At 50.6% G+C, this 15,925-nt stretch overlaps 2 protein-coding genes and 2 pseudogenes across 3 annotated transcripts; all 4 read right to left on the bottom strand.

Annotated features, from left to right (window-relative positions):
* Positions 1-13: 13 nt before the first annotated feature.
* On the bottom strand, positions 14-1,605 carry LOC125543183 (acidic endochitinase-like). 2 transcript variants are annotated; one of them, XM_048706437.1, is made up of 2 exons: positions 465-1,605; positions 14-341 (listed from the first exon to the last, which is right to left on the bottom strand). In XM_048706437.1, the coding sequence occupies exons 1-2, from the start codon at positions 1,603-1,605 to the stop codon at positions 241-243; spliced, it is 1,242 nt and encodes a 413-aa protein (XP_048562394.1). In that variant the 3' UTR covers positions 14-240. The 2 variants fall into 2 exon arrangements, 1 of the variants encoding a protein (XP_048562394.1); XR_007298339.1 differs by having other exon boundaries at positions 44-155; positions 306-1,605.
* On the bottom strand, positions 1,296-14,279 carry LOC125543182 (annotated as a pseudogene).
* LOC125543185 (LEAF RUST 10 DISEASE-RESISTANCE LOCUS RECEPTOR-LIKE PROTEIN KINASE-like 2.8) lies at positions 5,474-8,021 on the bottom strand. Its single transcript, XM_048706439.1, has one exon. It carries the CDS (start codon positions 7,654-7,656, stop codon positions 6,676-6,678), a length of 981 nt encoding a protein of 326 aa, XP_048562396.1. The 5' UTR covers positions 7,657-8,021; the 3' UTR covers positions 5,474-6,675.
* On the bottom strand, positions 11,754-12,976 carry LOC125543186 (annotated as a pseudogene).
* Positions 14,280-15,925: the final 1,646 nt, after the last annotated feature.

Below are 15,925 nucleotides of genomic sequence, written 5' to 3'. Positions count from 1 at the left end.
AGCTCCCAGTTTTGGTTCAGATGGCTCTTTGCTTGGAGGGGTGGTCGATCCCTCCACAGGAGGCGACAAGCCGCGGTATTTCTTATGGCAGATGAAACAAGTGGTAAGAAGCAGGAGCAGCAGGAAGATGCCACCAATGACTCCTACTATTATATCTGTATAAACAATAGGGGGTTTAAAATGCAATGCATTGAAATGAAATGGCAAGGAAATCACCAACTTCCAAACTCTTGAGCTAGTCTATGTATGTACTGTCACTCTATGGAGTAAGGAAACATAGTCAGAAAAAAAAAGTAACCACTTACATATTCTCTTTTTGTAATCTGAGGATGCGCCGTTCCCTGTAATTTTGTCAAACAAAATATTAGCTTATACTAAAATTTAGAATAAACGACGGCAAAACAATTCTCAATTGAAAAAAATTGTTATCAGGTCGCTGTAAGCCTGAAAGCAGAAGGTACTACCTGTGTTTTTGTTCCGGTTCTGCAAGTTGCTCTGCAGCTTCACACTAAAACCAGAGACCTTGTCGTAGGAGCGGCTCCACAGCATGACCCCGCCGTAATTGGGCGCGCTTTCGACCATCGGCAGCACCTGCGACACGAGCGTGTCCGCGTCGACGAACCCGCTGCCGGCAGCATCCAGCGACGCCGGCAGGCCGAGGTACACGAACGCCGACGGCAGAGCCGCCGTCCACTGCCCCCACGCGCTCTGGAGCGTGCCCGCGTCCCCGCGCGCGAACTGGCACGGCGGGTTGTTGTAGAACTGCACCCACACGCGGTCGAACAGCCCCGTGGCGAGCGCGGTCTTGAGGGACGCGTCCGGGAACGGGCACTGCGGCGCCGCGGTGAGCATGTACTTCTTGCCGCCGGTGTCGCCCTTGTACAGCGACGTCAGGCTCCTGGCGAGGTCGTCGTAGTACAGCGACGGGGCCTCTATGTCGAAGTCGACGCCGTCCAGCACCGCGTCGCCGAGCGGGCGGGGCGCGGCGGCGCCCGCGGCGGCGCCCGCGGCGGTGCCGCCCAGGAAGTTGTCCCATAGGTAGGTGGCCACGGCCTGCGCGTCGGAGGGCGAGGACAGGTTGTACCCGAGCGCGCCGCCGCCCATGCTGAGAAGCACCTTCACGCCGGCGGACTGGCATGACGCGATGTCGGCGGCGAGGGTCGCGCACGACCCCGAGGGTGGGTCGCAGTGGTCTGCGAGGTTGAGGACCGGAGCACGGCCGGCGCCGAAGATGGAGAGGAACGCGAGGTTGACGTAAGCGTAGAGTCCCGTGCCGCATGTGTCCCTGAGCGTGCCCTCGGTGGCGTTCTGACCCCAGTAGACGGCGATGTTGGCGGTGTCCGCCGCCGCCGCCGCGGCGAGGGCGGACGCCGCAAAGAGCAAGATCGTGAGAATGCCGGGCTTGCCGGGCATTGTTAAAGTCTTAAAGATGGCGAATGTCTTTTGTGGCGTGTGCGGTGTGCTTATATATACGACATATATCCAACAAGCATACGTGGAAGGAATGGTGTTGTTATTTTCTGGGATAAAGAACCGGGATGCTGCAAATGACAGGATTGTCGTGTTATCTCCTGTGCATGGAGTAATCAGGAGACCAGCGGACATATGGAAGCCGCTCTGTTTGTCCCAATCGCAGCGGACATATGAAGTATTCAAACCGTTTACAGATTTATGCAACACTGGAGCAAGTGTGCAAGAGCAATATAAACCCTGTCAACTCAAGAGCACTTTTGGTGGCAGTTCGAGGCCGGTTGTGCTCCCCTCAAGCATCTCGACGACTCTAGTCATTGTTGGACGATCTGTAGAACTTAACTGAATGCACCACAGACCAACCACTATCATCTTCCTCACAACCTCGGTGATCTCTCCATTAATCTCAGAAGCACTGATACAGTATTCATCCAAGTGTTCATAAATCCATTGTGGGAAATATTGGCTGCTAGATTCAGTGTTTGGACTGATATTCTTGTCCCTTGCCCCAACCATCTCAAGAACCATCATTCCATAGCTGTACACATCAGACTTGCTACTTACTGCTCCAAATTGCTTGGAATAAACCTCCGGGGCAATATAGCCTATTGTTCCTCTTGCACCACCAATGGAGATGACACTTTCTTTATTGAGGCACAGCTTGGCCAGTCCGAAATCGGAGATCTTTGGACAGAAGTTTTGGTCCAATAGAATGTTGTGGGGTTTGATATCAAAATGCACAATGCGAGTATTGCATCCTCTGTGCAGATATTCAAGTCCTCGAGCAATTCCCACTGCTATTTCAAATAATTTCTCCCAACCTAAAGTATTTCCACCTTCGGAGCCATCTTTAAAAGCATACCTTTCAAGTGAACATCAGTCTTGAAGTCCTTTAGCATCTTGACTGCTATCTGACGACCATCAGAGAGGTCGCCCCTGTAAACAGCACCAAACCCACCTTGACCTAGCTTTTCAGCAAAAGATCTCGTCATTCTTTTCACTTGTGCGTAAGCGTATCTTTTCGGATGGACCGTCCCATTCTTTTGTAGGTAGGACTCAATCCTGGCTGTTTCCTTTGATTTTCTTTTGCATCCGTACTTCTTGTAGCCCAACCAGAACGCAAAGAAGAGTAGACATAGCATAGGTATGCTCGAGCTGCCTGCTATTATATCTGCGCAGAAAATTTGGAGGGAGAAAGGCATCAAAAGGGGTACCAACTTACACGATCTTCCAGTTAACAACTGGTGTATTTGCATTTTGTTTAATGCATCACAGTAGAGGCATGAAATCAGTGCAACTATAGAAGAACACAATATCTAGTGTCACGCAGTACAGAGAACCTCGAGTTATTGAAGGCCATTGTTGACAAACCTACTGTATTGTATATTCTAAAAGGCTAGCTATATTATATTTGCATCATAAACTCTGAATTAGCCTGCATGTCATGAACTAGTGCCACTTTTCAGATAAACCGGACACGGTTGCTAAGTACATACTCCCTCCGTTCCAAAATATATGACCCAACTTCGTACTATAGTAGTACCAAGTTGGGTCATCTATTTTGGAACGGAGGGAGTACATATGAAGCAGAGTTTGTTACAGATGCAATATGCAAAACAATTTATCATGTGGTTGAGAGATATTTCTTACATATTCTCGTTGTTTTCTTCGAGTATTGACGACCTGCAAAATTTGAACATGAGTGCCTATGAGTAGATGGAAGATGCATTTATTCACAAAATATAAACTTTACACTTCACAACTGATACAACAATTAGTTTATCATACAAATTTAAAAGGAAGGTAACATTAGTAATTTTATTGCAGGAACAACTAGTCCTCATTTCCCAAGAATAAAAGTGATCATCATTTCTATGTACAAACTTTGACAGAGATAGTTTTAACATTTCTATGTAACAGTCATTTCTTTAGTTTCTTAAAGAAAGAAAAATCATCACTTGAAGTTGATCTTACTTCCTAGCCATAAAATCTGGACCTATTGAAGTCTCTTAGCAATTTTAGGATCAATGGTGATGGATTTGTTTGAGATCAAAATGGTGTAACTGTTAATTGTCCACATACCACATGCCCTCTGTATTTCAGTGCAGATACTCATGTCAATGTGTAAGTGAATATTGCCAAGTGACGAAAATGATTTACTCCCTCGGTCCCTACGATCCACATTAATTGACTCAGCCTTTATTCAATATTGTATAAAGGTTGTACAGAGGCTGCGTCAATTAATTTGGATCGGAGGCAGTAATTATTTTTGCACATGAGAAAATGGCGATGATGCACTTTTGATTTTGTTCTCAGTACTAATCATCCAAAAACGACCAGGTCTAAGTTCACAATGCAATGCAGACCTAGATGCATCATTCATATCGATAAGTCATGCCCAAAGACAATTAGAGCAACTCTAATCCATCCCCAATAATTTCGTGAACTCCCAAAAAAAAACTGCAATTTTCGGGACTTAAGCCCATCTAACCCATCCCAAACAGATGTCTAAATCCCAAAATATTTTTGGGAGCTCCCAAAACACACCCTTCCCGAGGCTGATGCCGAGGAGGAGGCTCTAAACGCCACCATTGGTGCCTCTGTAGCCGAGGCTGGTGCCAGGTCCATTGGAGAGAGGTTGAGGAGGCCCATCGGTGACCACATGTGTACTATTTATAATCAGTTTGATCAGTGAAATATATTTCCTCCATTTCAAAATACTTAAGGTTCTAGGTTTATCTTAACTCAAACATCTTTAAGTTTGATCAAGTCTATTGAAAAATACAGCAACATCTACAACATCAAATTAGTTCCATTAGATACATCACAAAATAAATTTTCCTACTATATATTTATATGATCTTCAGCGCAAGGAAGACTATGTGAGCATGGTGTTAGAGTCAAATCCATTGAATATCCAATTCAGGCGAGCTCTCGTAGGGGATAAATGGACTGCGTGGGTGCATTTAGTTAGACGGTTGATACATATTAACCTTGTGGGTTTTGCACGGTCAAATCTATGTATATGGATTTAATCGACTCTGGACTAGTTATTTTGGAGGATTACTTCAAAAATAATTGCAGGCTCTCTTACACCTGACGAAACAAGTTGGCCCGAGAGAGCATGCCAAATACACCTAGACGGCAACTTCTTACAAAGAAAAAGCTTGAGATTCAAAGAACTTACGGGTTTTATCACAATTATCATCGGAGTGTACTCGGCCGTCAGGGCACAAGCAGCCTATGAAGTCCCCAGTCCGGCTGTGACCGCACCGTCCCTTGGAATTGGATCCCTCGCACTGGATACATGCCGGGGGTTTCCCGCTCTCGTTCCATCCCAGCTGGAATTCCTGACGAAGAACACTGGCATATCCACTGTTTGCCCATCCAGGGTGAGTAACGTTGATCTCGCCGTATTTGTGCACAGGCAGTTCTATGACTTGGCTGCACGCTTGTGCCCAGTTGTTGCCGGAAGGCACTGCATCATCCGGTAGCACGAACGAGGGTCCAAGACCAAGACCACCGTAAAAGCTTTGGCAGCCGATCGGGTGGATGTCGCTCGGTGGGTAGAAGGTGCAGTTGATGAAGAAGATAAGGTAATCGACCGTGCTGTCAGAGAAGTACGGCAACGATCCCTGTTGCAAAGTGATGTTGCGGTCGATTCTTGGTCTCGGGCAGGTGTTGCGGTCGTCGTCCACCGCTGGGTCGGCTAGGGAGACGGTTGCGGTTGCGCCGTCGACGCTCTTGATGGTGTAGTTGATGATGCCGCTAAGCTGCAGGATGGGCTTGTCGTCGTCGCAGAGGATCCCCAGGCCAGGGTAGCCGCAGTAGGAGTTGTCGTTGCCCCTGAGATCTTTTGTCTTCCCGACGAGATAGAACGGGTAGCTGATCCTCACGTCCCCGCATGTGTAAGTTTGATTCAGGCACATGGAGGGGTCGTAAGCTCCATCATCCGATGAATCGCCATGGGAGGCGGCGACCCAGAGGAGGAGAAGCAGCAGCAGCCGGTGGCATATCAAGAGAGGCATGGCTATGGGCTAATGGAGTTAGGCGAACGAGGGCCTCTTTTTTCTTCCCCTCTGGTTTGGTGGCTGTCTGCACCGGGCCGTTTGTTTCTTGCCGCTCCTCCTCCTCCGCGTTTATAAGTGGCGGAGGCCTTGCGAGTTTCTCCGGCGGCTGGCTGGCTTGGAAGGCCCCTCTTGCTCAAACCTTTGACCAGTCCGGTCTCGCGCACACATAACGCGAGTGTGCCACGCAAGTCGTCTGCTGTACTGCTACCTCCCGTCGTTGTTCCGTGGAGACTGGTGTGGTATACTTTATTCAGTTTATTGGCCCAGCCGCGTCGAAGAAAGGCTTCTAGCTAGTCGCCGATGTACCCTTTTGTCTTCCACAGCAGGTTTTTAAAATTTGGGAATCGCTAAGTTCTCTTAATAGTCTCTGTAAAAACAGTGCACCTGGTGTTGGTGGTGATCCAAGCTGGATCCCTCCCAGCTACAAAAAGAACAGCACATCTAGACGTACCATATCTAGATGTATTTAGATGTGCCGTAGCCAAACCCAAGAAAGAATAAGGACCACGTCAAAACTCTTCCGAAGACCTACTGCAGATGAAGGTACTACGTGTTTGTCTAACATAAGAGCATCTCGAGCCGCCCCTCCAGACCATTTTCTTTGCACCGGTGATGTAAAAGGACAAAAAACGGCCCGGCCGGGCCCCCGAAGCCCCCCCCCCCCCTCCCTCCCAAGACCTCAAATTAGCGCCGGCAAACCCAGACCAAACACAACGCACTGGCCTCTCTTGAGGGCGCCGGCGGAAGTAACAGCCAATCCTATTCCCCCACTCCTCCTTTTTTCTAACCCACCTAATCACTTTTTGCCCGACGATTGTCTTGGGGGCACCAACGACTGGAAAAACGTACTCGCATTTCATCCAGCGAAAATATTTTGCCTCTTAGGACGTGCTATTTTTGGTCCGGCGATTGTCCTGGGGGCTCCAACGGCTCGAGATGCTTTAACCCGGAAAACTCAGAGAAGAAAAAGAAGAAAAGCTCCACTGGAGGCAGCGGTCCGCCTGATGATAATGAACCCCGCAGTCACGAGCTGGCGCGTTTCGATACATGGTAGGGAACAAGGGGCGTGGAAAAGGTCGGGAACCGTCCTTGTCCACTGACGAAATGGCGAGCAAATATTACTGCTTCTCACGCGCTATTCTGTTTTCGAAACCGACAGACACGCTCTCGGTTTCGTTTTTCGGGCATTTTTGTTTTCAAACGGCAATGAAATTGAAGGACCGGTTGTGAAGGACTTACCTGATGATGGAGGGTTTGGATTGCTCTTGCAGATCCCGCCGGAGCACAAGCAAGAAAGGAATTCCTTCTTCTCGTTGTAGGCGCAGCGTCCATAAGATTTCTCGCACAGCTCGCATTGCCGATCCTTGCTCTGCTTCCATTCCAACTCGAAGCCCTGTCCAAGCACGACGCCATATTCCCTCGGCAACACGAGCAGACCACTTCTCACAGCATCTTTCTGGAGTACCGGCGCGATGACCTTCTGCCTACAGTACTCAGCCAGTTCGTGCTCCCGAGAAACGTTGCCTTCCTCAGAGCTGAAGACGAAGGAAAAACCGTCTCCACTGCCTGGAGGCGGACTGAACCCTTTGCAGTCGATCTGGAACTTGTCTAGCGGAGGATCAGGAGCCGGCTGATCGCTCTCCGTGGAGTGGCAGCCGAAGAAGAAGGTGAGCTCCTCCAAGGACTCGGTGTAGTTTAGCCACTCCCTGTCGAATGTCACGTTGTGGGTGACCGTGGGACACTTGCCGCCGCTAATAAAGGCTTCAGTGTCCCTCAGAATGATGGCGTGATTTTCGTAGAAGATGTTCTGGACGGTGTAGTTGTGTAACTTGTCTCGGCCGAGTTGAAGGGTTGCGATCGCGGTCTTCCCCTCGCCTTGGCAGAAGATCTTCAAATCGGTGTAGCCGCATGAGTAGGGTGTGTAATCAGGGGTTGCTCCAGTGGCGTTTGACAGATAGAATGGATATGTGATGTCAACGCCGCCACACCTGGACGACTCCGAGCAAATGGAATCATCGTAGGTGCTGGACGGCGGAAGAGGGGAGCCATGGGAGGCGAGGAAGACATGGACGGCGAGGAGGAGGAGGAAGAGCGAGTGTGGTGGTAGGTGAGCCATTGGCGAGAGGAGGAAGACGAATCTGGCTGGCTGTTTTCTGCTCGGTCCTGCACGCCACAGGCTCCGGCGAGCGACGCCGTATTTAAATCGCGGGCGCGACCGGGTCTGGTGGAAATTTTGCTTGGTTGGTGTGCCGCTAGGACTAGCGTGGAGCTGATTCGCGGAAGACCGAAGCAAAGTCGGTCTCCTCGTCTTGGGTCACTTTGCTGTTGAGAGAAAAGCCAAAATGAATGAATGGATCATGATGGGCTGCCTCCCGCGTCATGCCATGGCTTCACTAGTTGACTTGACCTCCAGCCCGATCGTAGTACTACTTGAGACTTGAGTATGATATTTTTTTTTATGTGCCTTTCTGCACAAGGCATTTTTGCTACCTACTGAAAACGCGTCAAGGAAAGTACAGCGGCGATCCCTCTTGAAAAGTGACGTTGCGGCCGATTCTTGGTCTCGGGCAGGGGTTGAGGTCGTCGTCGACGTTCGGGTCGGCTAGAGAGACGGTTGCGAGCGCGCCGTCGATGCACTTGACCGTGTAGTTGGCGGTGCCGTTGAGCTGCAGGATGGGCTTGTTGTCGTCGCAGAGGATCCCCAGGCCAGGGTACCCGCAGTAGGAGTTGTTGTTGCCCTTCAGATCATTTGTCTTCCCGGCGAGATAGAACGGGTATCTGATGTTCACGCCTCCGCAGGTGGAAGGCTCGTTCAGGCACATGGAGGAATCGTAGGTGTCATCGGATGAATCGCCATGAGAGGCGGCAACGGCAACCAAGAGGAGAAGCAGCAGCAGCTGCTGCTGGTGGTGGCTTGGCAAGAGAGGCATGGCTGCTTGGCTAGCTAGCTAAGTCAGCAGTAGTGTTCCATTCTCTGCTTTGATCTTTAAACAGGTGATTCGCTGTCCGCCCTCATGCCTTCGTTTACATGTTCCGAGGGCATTTGGTCCTGGGTAGAAGTTTCGGGGAAGGATGGGCGATGTGATAGATGGCAGGATCTTGCAGGTCATCTCTATCTCTCGAGTTTGGTCCGTTGAGACTAGTGTGCGCGTATAAATTTGACCGATCTACACCCACAGAACAGTTTCCTGAGACAGACATTTCCTTCCGTTCCCAATGAAAATTATCTACGTATTTTGTAGTAATTGCCAAGTGCATACATATAAACATCCTAATCGAGAGCAGGATGCAGGCACATGGTTGGACCAAATGGCAAATGAGCTGTTAATTGTTGGTTTTTACAGTTTTTTTGTCTGAAAAAGGAGGTCCCCGATGGAAGTCACCAAGGGTAAGCCAACCCAGGTCCACAACAGAAAAACCCCGGACGGAAATTAAAACAGCCCATCGGCGGACCAGCCGAACCACAGCTTGAAAGGTTCAAGAGCGGGACTGCTAAGCCTCCTGTTACTGACGCGCCGCAGCTTGTCAACTACTCTTTCCGTCTCATAATATAAGAACATTTTTAGCACTAGTAAAAAACACGTTGTCTACCGCACACCTTACCTGGGTTTGCCTTCCGGCGAAATGGGAAGGAATTGGCAAGCGAGTGATACTATCGGCCGTTTGTTTTCGGATGGGATTAAAAATTTAAGGATCAGTTCTGAATAACTTACTTGATGGAGAGTTTGAATACGCAGTGGTGGTGCCGCTGGCGTGGCAGCCCTGAACGCCAACCCTCCCGCCGGAGCACAAGCAACCAAGAAATTTCTTCTCCTCACTGTAGGAGCACCGTCCGCCAGATAGCTCGCACAGGTCGCATGGCTGCGGTGTGCTCATATGCCATTTCAACTCGAATCCTTGCTTGAGCACGGCACCGTAATCACTCGGCAGCATGAGCTGACCACTGCTCAATAGAACATCTTTATTTACCGGCATGATGACCATCCGGCTGCAGTGCTCGGCCAATTCGTACTCTCGAGAAACGTTGTCATCCTCAGAGGTGAACACGAAGGAAACACCATCTCCAATGCCTGCAGGTGGATTGAACCCTTTGCAGTTGATCTGAAAATCTTCTGTCGGAAAATCAGGAGGCAGGTGATCGCTTGCCGTGGAGTAGCAGTCGAAGAAGAAGGTGAACTCGTGCAAGGAGTCGGTGTATTCCAGCCACTCGTCGCCGAATGACACATTGTGGCTGGCTGTGGGGCACTTGACGCCGCTAAGGGCTTCAGTGTCCCCGAGAATGATGGTCGAATTGTCGTAGAAGATGTTCCGAACGGTGTAGTTGTATTGATCGAGTGGAAGGACCGCGATCGCGGTTTGCCCCTCGCCTTGGCAGAAGATCTTCAAATCGGTGTAGCCGCAAGAGAAGTAGGATGTGTAATCGGGGGTTGCTTGGGTTGTGTTTGACAGGTAGAATGGATATTTGATGTCAACGCCACCACACTTGAATGATTCCAAGCACATGGAATCATTGTAGGTGCTAGATGGCGGTAGAGGGGAGCCATGGGAAGTGACGAAGACATGAACGGCGAGGAAGAGGAGGAGAAGCTGATGTGGTAGGTGAGCCATTGGTGAAACGAGAGTCAGGAGACAGACTAATCTGGCTGCTGCTTCAACTCTGATTATGCACGCGCGTTTGATATTGAGGAATGTGGCCGTATATAGACCTGGCGTGGAGTTGCACTTGGCCGATGTGGGGGATCACGCTACATTATGTGATAATGATGGGATGCGATGAATCGGCACGAAGACTGGTGCATTGCATCTCGGCAAATGCCGGTCAATGCCAAAAGATGTGTGGTGCAAAGTGCAAAGACATACTAGTATGAATCATCGGTCATCACATATTCACGTTCACACGCCCACCACAGGGACTTTTCTTTCTATCTAATTATTGCATGCAGCTCTCTGCATGATTCGATAAAAAAAGCCAGCTTTGAGTCTATGGATTCAGTTATGACATGCAAAGTAATACTCGAAATAGGTGACGCTGTTTTAGTTCAAAATTGCCAAGCGAAGTTAGCCAGAGTGTGTCCGGAATTTTTTTTTGACGGGCAAGGCAAGTGAGGATTCCACGGTACTCACAGAGTCACAGAAGAGTTGGGGCAGTTCGATCAGAACGGCTTAAAGCATCTCCAATAGATGGTCCAAAATTTGACGGTTCAAAACCGGAGATATAAAATTTGAACCATCAAAAAATGCGTTTTGGAGCTTTGAAAAAAGCTCAACTCCAATAAATGGTCTAAAATGATGGTCCAAATTTGCAACTCTAATAGATGGTCCAAAATGACGATGAAAACGGCCGCGCGGCTGCTACCAGCCACTGTTCAGCCGCGGTTTTGCATTCAAATAGCAATTAAAATTTGAAAATAAAGTACATCATCATCATAGTTTCAATCAAAAGTGCATCACCATCATAGTATCAAATTTGTCTATCAAAAGAGCATCGTCTCAATCAAAGTTTTTCGCCCTAGAAATTAAAATCCACGGCCGGCGGTGGCGGCGGAGGAGGTGGAGGAATGGATGTGTGGCTGCTGGAGGAGGCCGCCGGCCGCACCGTCTGCGACTCGTCGCCCCGAGCCATCGCGACCGCGTTCGAGAGTTTCAACGGCCGCGTAGAACTGTCGGCCGGGTTGCGGCTGCGGTTGACCGGTCGTTTGAAGCTGCCTCCTCGTCCCTTCGCCGGCTTCGCCGACTGCGCGGTGGCCACCGGCTGGGGCGCCACCAATCCAGGCCGGCCGGTAGGGGGCGGCGGCATGGCCGCGGATGCGGGCGGGATGGCAGCGGCGGCGGCCACGTGGGTCAGCCCACCGGCTGCGGCGGTGGCGGAGAAGGCGGCGGGGTCGTCGGCATCGGCCATGATGGCGTCGGACGGCGAGGGGCGGCGGCGGCTGGGTGGGTCGCGGGCGGGCGGACGGGCGCGGGCGGGAACGGAAATGAAGTGACGGGTGGGCGTTCGCGGGCAGCGGCTAGTTTTGGACCAGATGCATCGCCTGATGTATATTTGCATCGCGAGGTGTTACATTTTACATTACGAGGAGGCCGTGGTTTATTTTTTTTATATAGACTGTCTATTGAAGCAGCGTTTTTTGTTCTAGATGGTTTAAAAGTTAGATATTTTTATATTTGGACCGTCTCGTCTATTGGAGATGCTCTTACGGGAGAGTGGCGCGGTGGTGTCATATCTCACTGCAGCCGTCGTTGCCCACCAGGACGCCATTGGCGCAGAAGCAGCCCGAGAACTCACCGGTGCGGTTGTAGCCGCACTTGCCGCTGGATTGCTCGCACTGGCTGCACGGACCGGAGCTTCGGTCCGTGCTCACCTGGAACCCGCCGCGGAGAGCCTTCGCGTACCCGTCTTCCCTCCATCCGGGGTCCTTTGCGTCGGCGGGGAGGGCGTCCTTGAGCACCGGGGCTCTGTAGACTGACTGCACGCCTGCCACCAATCTTTGGGAGGGACCTCACGCTCCGGCAGCACGAAGGACATGGCAGGCTCTTGCCCAGAGCTCCCGCATGTGACTGGCTTGATGCTCGGCGGCTTGCGTAATGTAGCGAAATCGGCTACTGGCAGGAAGGTGCAGTTGACGAAGAAGAGGTAAGCGATGGTGGAGGTGGGCAGATGGAACTGCTTCGGGACGGTGACGTTGTGATCGACCATGGGGCAGGTGCCGTCGCCGCCGACATCGGCGTCGGTGAGGGAGACGGTGAGGCTGGTGTAGTTAATATTCGAGACCGTGTAGTCGTCCCTGCCGAGGCGGAGGATGGGCGTGTCGTCGTCGCAGATGATGGCCAGGCCGGGGGTAGCCGCAGTGCGACGACTGCGGCTCGCCGTACTCCCGCACTGTCTCATCTGTTCCGTTGTAAAGATGGAACGGGTACCGGACGCTGACATGGCCGCAGGTGGAAGGCCCGAGCTGGCACGTCGGGCGGCCGTATGCGCCACCGACTTGATCGCCACGGGAAGCTGCAGCGAAGAGGACGACGAGCAGGACGATGATGTGGCGGTAGAGGAGAGACATGTCCAGTTTCTTCTCTGGTTGGCTCGAGACCGGGTTCGCGCGACTGGTGTGGTTGGTGCGTTGAGCATAACTCCGTGGGTTTCGTGTGAGGGATCAGTTGCAAGTACAGTAGTAAAAGGCAAGGCGGTGCACAGAAAGGGCGCTGAACAAAGCTACACGTACACAAACCTGACTGTTTTAGCTCTGAGATCCTGCACGCGTTTGGTTCTGACGAATGTGGCCGTGTACCCTCCGTAAGTGCATCAATCAGCAGGAAGACTGGTACGTCTCCGTAATAAGTGCCACGAGATGTGTGGCGCAAGTCCACGCGCCCACAGGCCACGACAGGGACTCGTTCAAACAAAAGTACTAATGACTACTGAGCGATAGAAAAGTCATACGTACCGCTACCGCACTGATCCGCCGTGGGCCCGCCCTCGCAGTAGCAGACGAACCCCACCCCGCCGTGCGTCTGGTTGTGCCGGTAGCCGCACCATCCGCCGGAGCGCTCGCATGCGCCGCACTGCTCCGAGTGCGGGCTGTAGTTCAGCTCGAACCCGCCCTTGAGCACCTCGACGTATCTTGCCGCAGGAGGCGCCTCCATCATGGCCTTCTTATGAGCGTCCAGCACCGGCGCCACCACCGCCGCCTCGCACCCGTACTCGCTCGCTTCGTCCGTGTAGCCATCGCCCGCGAACGCGTACGAACTCCCGTTGTAGTCGGGACAGCCGGTCAGTTCCACGGCAGAGGGCCATGAGGCGTTCCTCTTGCAGTTGTAGAAGAAGGTGATGTTGGAGTCCGACTGCGTGAGCTGCAGCGCCGAGCCGGCGTCGATGGTGAAGTTGAAGTGGAGGTGCGGGCAGCTGGCCGTGTTGAGGGCTTCGGCCTCGACGTCGTCGACGAGGAAGACGGAGTGCGTGTCGTAGTCGATGCCCGAGACTCTGTACCGGTGGTGGGACTGGGCGGGGAGGATCAGCGTGGTGTTGCCCTCGCAGGCAAGGCCGAGGCCGCGGTAGCCGCAGTTGGAGGCCGAGGAGGAGTTCAGCCAGAACGGGTAGGCGATGGTCAGGCCGCCGCAGGTGGCGTTGCCGCAGGTGGGTGGGTACCCGTTGGCCGCGGCGAAGAGGAGCAGGACGGCGAGGAGGAGGAGGAGGAGGGCAGGCATCGCGGCGGTGCGGATGAGCAAGAAGGGGAGGTGGGGGCGGCGGCGGACACTGCGGGCGGGATGCATCGCGGAGGTGTGGATGAGGAAGAGAAGTCTGGGTAAGGGTGCCCAACTACGCGGTGAATTGTGCGGCAGTGTGGATGGGCATATGTGTTTGCGTCCGTTTTGGTGACTGCAACTGCTTGCGAGGATCAGTGTTAGGCATAGTGTTGGTATTTCATGGCTTTGTTATATATCGGTGTGATCCTTTGTTCATTGATGTTGGCTCCGAGCCACACAGAGGCCGAATTTATGTTTATTGTGTTTTGTGTTCTCTTAATGCTTCATTATGAGTTAATAAAACACCATAGAAAAACTTAAAAACAATGTTGTGGTCTTAAAAAAACACAAACGAAACACAAAAAATGCAAATTATTTTGCTTCCCGAGGTCATAAACAGCTCCAAGAGCGAACAAGAACCTACATTTTGACTAAAAATCTTTAGGCTGTAGACTGTAATTTGCATTGGTAAATACGGATCTTCACTAGTCGCAGACAAAAAAATGCAGAATGCTGCAGCGGGAATGCCTCATCGTGTAGGCAAAACGCTCCAGCAGAACACGTCATCGTGTAGGCAGAACCCTAAACCCTACACCCTAGCAGCAGGATTAGTACCAAATATGTTTAGGGTGAGAGAAGGTTGATACGTCCATTTTGCATCATGTTTACCTACTGTTATTTATAATGTTGTTATGCATAATAATGCATTTTGGAGTAATTCTAATGTCTTTTCTCTCATAATATGCAAGGTTCACACAAAAAGGGAGAATTCCGGCAGCTGAAAATCTGGAACTGAAAAAGGTACGTCAGACTACCTATTCTGCACAACTCTAAATGAGTTGAAACTTCATGAGGAATTTTTATGGAATATATAAAAATAATGGAGCAAATAACTACCGGAGGGGGGCCACCTGGTGAGCACAAGACACCAGGGCGCGCCATGGCCCCCAGGCACGCCCTGGTGGGTTGTGCTTAGCCCAGCCCACCTCCGGTGCCCATCTTCTAGTATATAAGTCATTTTGACCTAGAAAAAAATAAGGAGAGGACTTTCGGGACAAAGCGCCGCCGTCTCGAGGCGGAACTTGGATAGGAGCACTTTTGTCCTTCGGTGGAGCGATTCCGCCGGGAGAATTTCCCTCCCGGAGGGGGAAATCATCGTCATCATCATCACCAACAACTCTCCCATATTGGAGAGGGCAATCTCCATCAACATCTTCAACAACACCATCTCCTCTCAAACCCTAGTTTATCTCTTGTGTTCAATCTTTGTACCGGAACTATAGATTGGTACTTGTGGGTGACTAATAGTGTTGATTACATCTCGTAGTTGATTACTATATGGTTTATTTGGTGGAAGATTATATGTTTGGATCCAATATGCTATTTAATATCCCTCTGATCTTGAGCATGATTATCATTTGTGAGTAGTTACTTTTGTTCTTGAGGTCACGGGAGAAATCTTGTTGCAAGTAATCATGTGAATTTTATATGTGTTCGATATTTTGATGGTACGTATGTTGTGATTCCTTTAGTGGTGTCATGTGAACATCAACTACATGGCATTTCACCATATTTGGGCCTAAGGGAATGAATTGTGGAGTAGTTATTAGATGATGGATTGCGAGAGTGACAGAAGCTTAAACCCTAGTTTATGCGCTATTCTGTAAGGGACCGATTAGATCCAAAAGTTTAATGTTATGGTTAGAATTTATTCTTAATACTTTTCTCGTAGTTGTGGATGCTTGCGAGGGGGTTAATCATAAGTAGGAGTTTTGTTCAAGTAAGAACAACACCTAGGACCGATCCACCCACATACCAAATTATCAAAGTAGCGAACACAAATCAAACCAACATGATGAAAGTGACTAGATGAAATTCCCGTGTACCCTCAAGAACGTTTTTCTTACCATAAGAGACCGTTTTGGCCTGTCCTTTGCCTAAAAAGGATTGGGCTACCTTGCTGCACTTTTGTTACTATTATCGTTACTTGCTCGTTACAAATTATCTTGCTATCAAACTACTCGTTACTTATAATTTCAGTGCTTGCAGACATTACCTTGCTAAAAACCACTTGTCATTTCCTTTTGCTCCTCGTTGGGTTCGACACTCTTGCTTATTGAAAGGACTACGATTGATCCCCTATA

Source organism: Triticum urartu, chromosome 3 (assembly GCF_003073215.2).
Source record: "Triticum urartu cultivar G1812 chromosome 3, Tu2.1, whole genome shotgun sequence".
Taxonomy (NCBI): domain Eukaryota; kingdom Viridiplantae; phylum Streptophyta; class Magnoliopsida; order Poales; family Poaceae; genus Triticum; species Triticum urartu.
Note: the sequence above shows the minus strand (reverse complement) of the source record. Positions and strands in the feature narration are given on the sequence as shown.

Excerpts from the sequence above, each read along its gene's own strand:
- LOC125543183 (XM_048706437.1), bottom strand. The coding sequence starts at position 1,605 with ATGTCCGCTGGTCTCCTGATTACTCCATGCACAGGAGATAACACGACA. Across the intron at positions 342-464 it reads GAACCGGAACAAAAACACAG|GGAACGGCGCATCCTCAGAT; the intron begins GTAGTACCTTCT and ends ACAAAATTACAG.
- LOC125543185 (XM_048706439.1), bottom strand. The coding sequence starts at position 7,656 with ATGGCTCACCTACCACCACACTCGCTCTTCCTCCTCCTCCTCGCCGTC.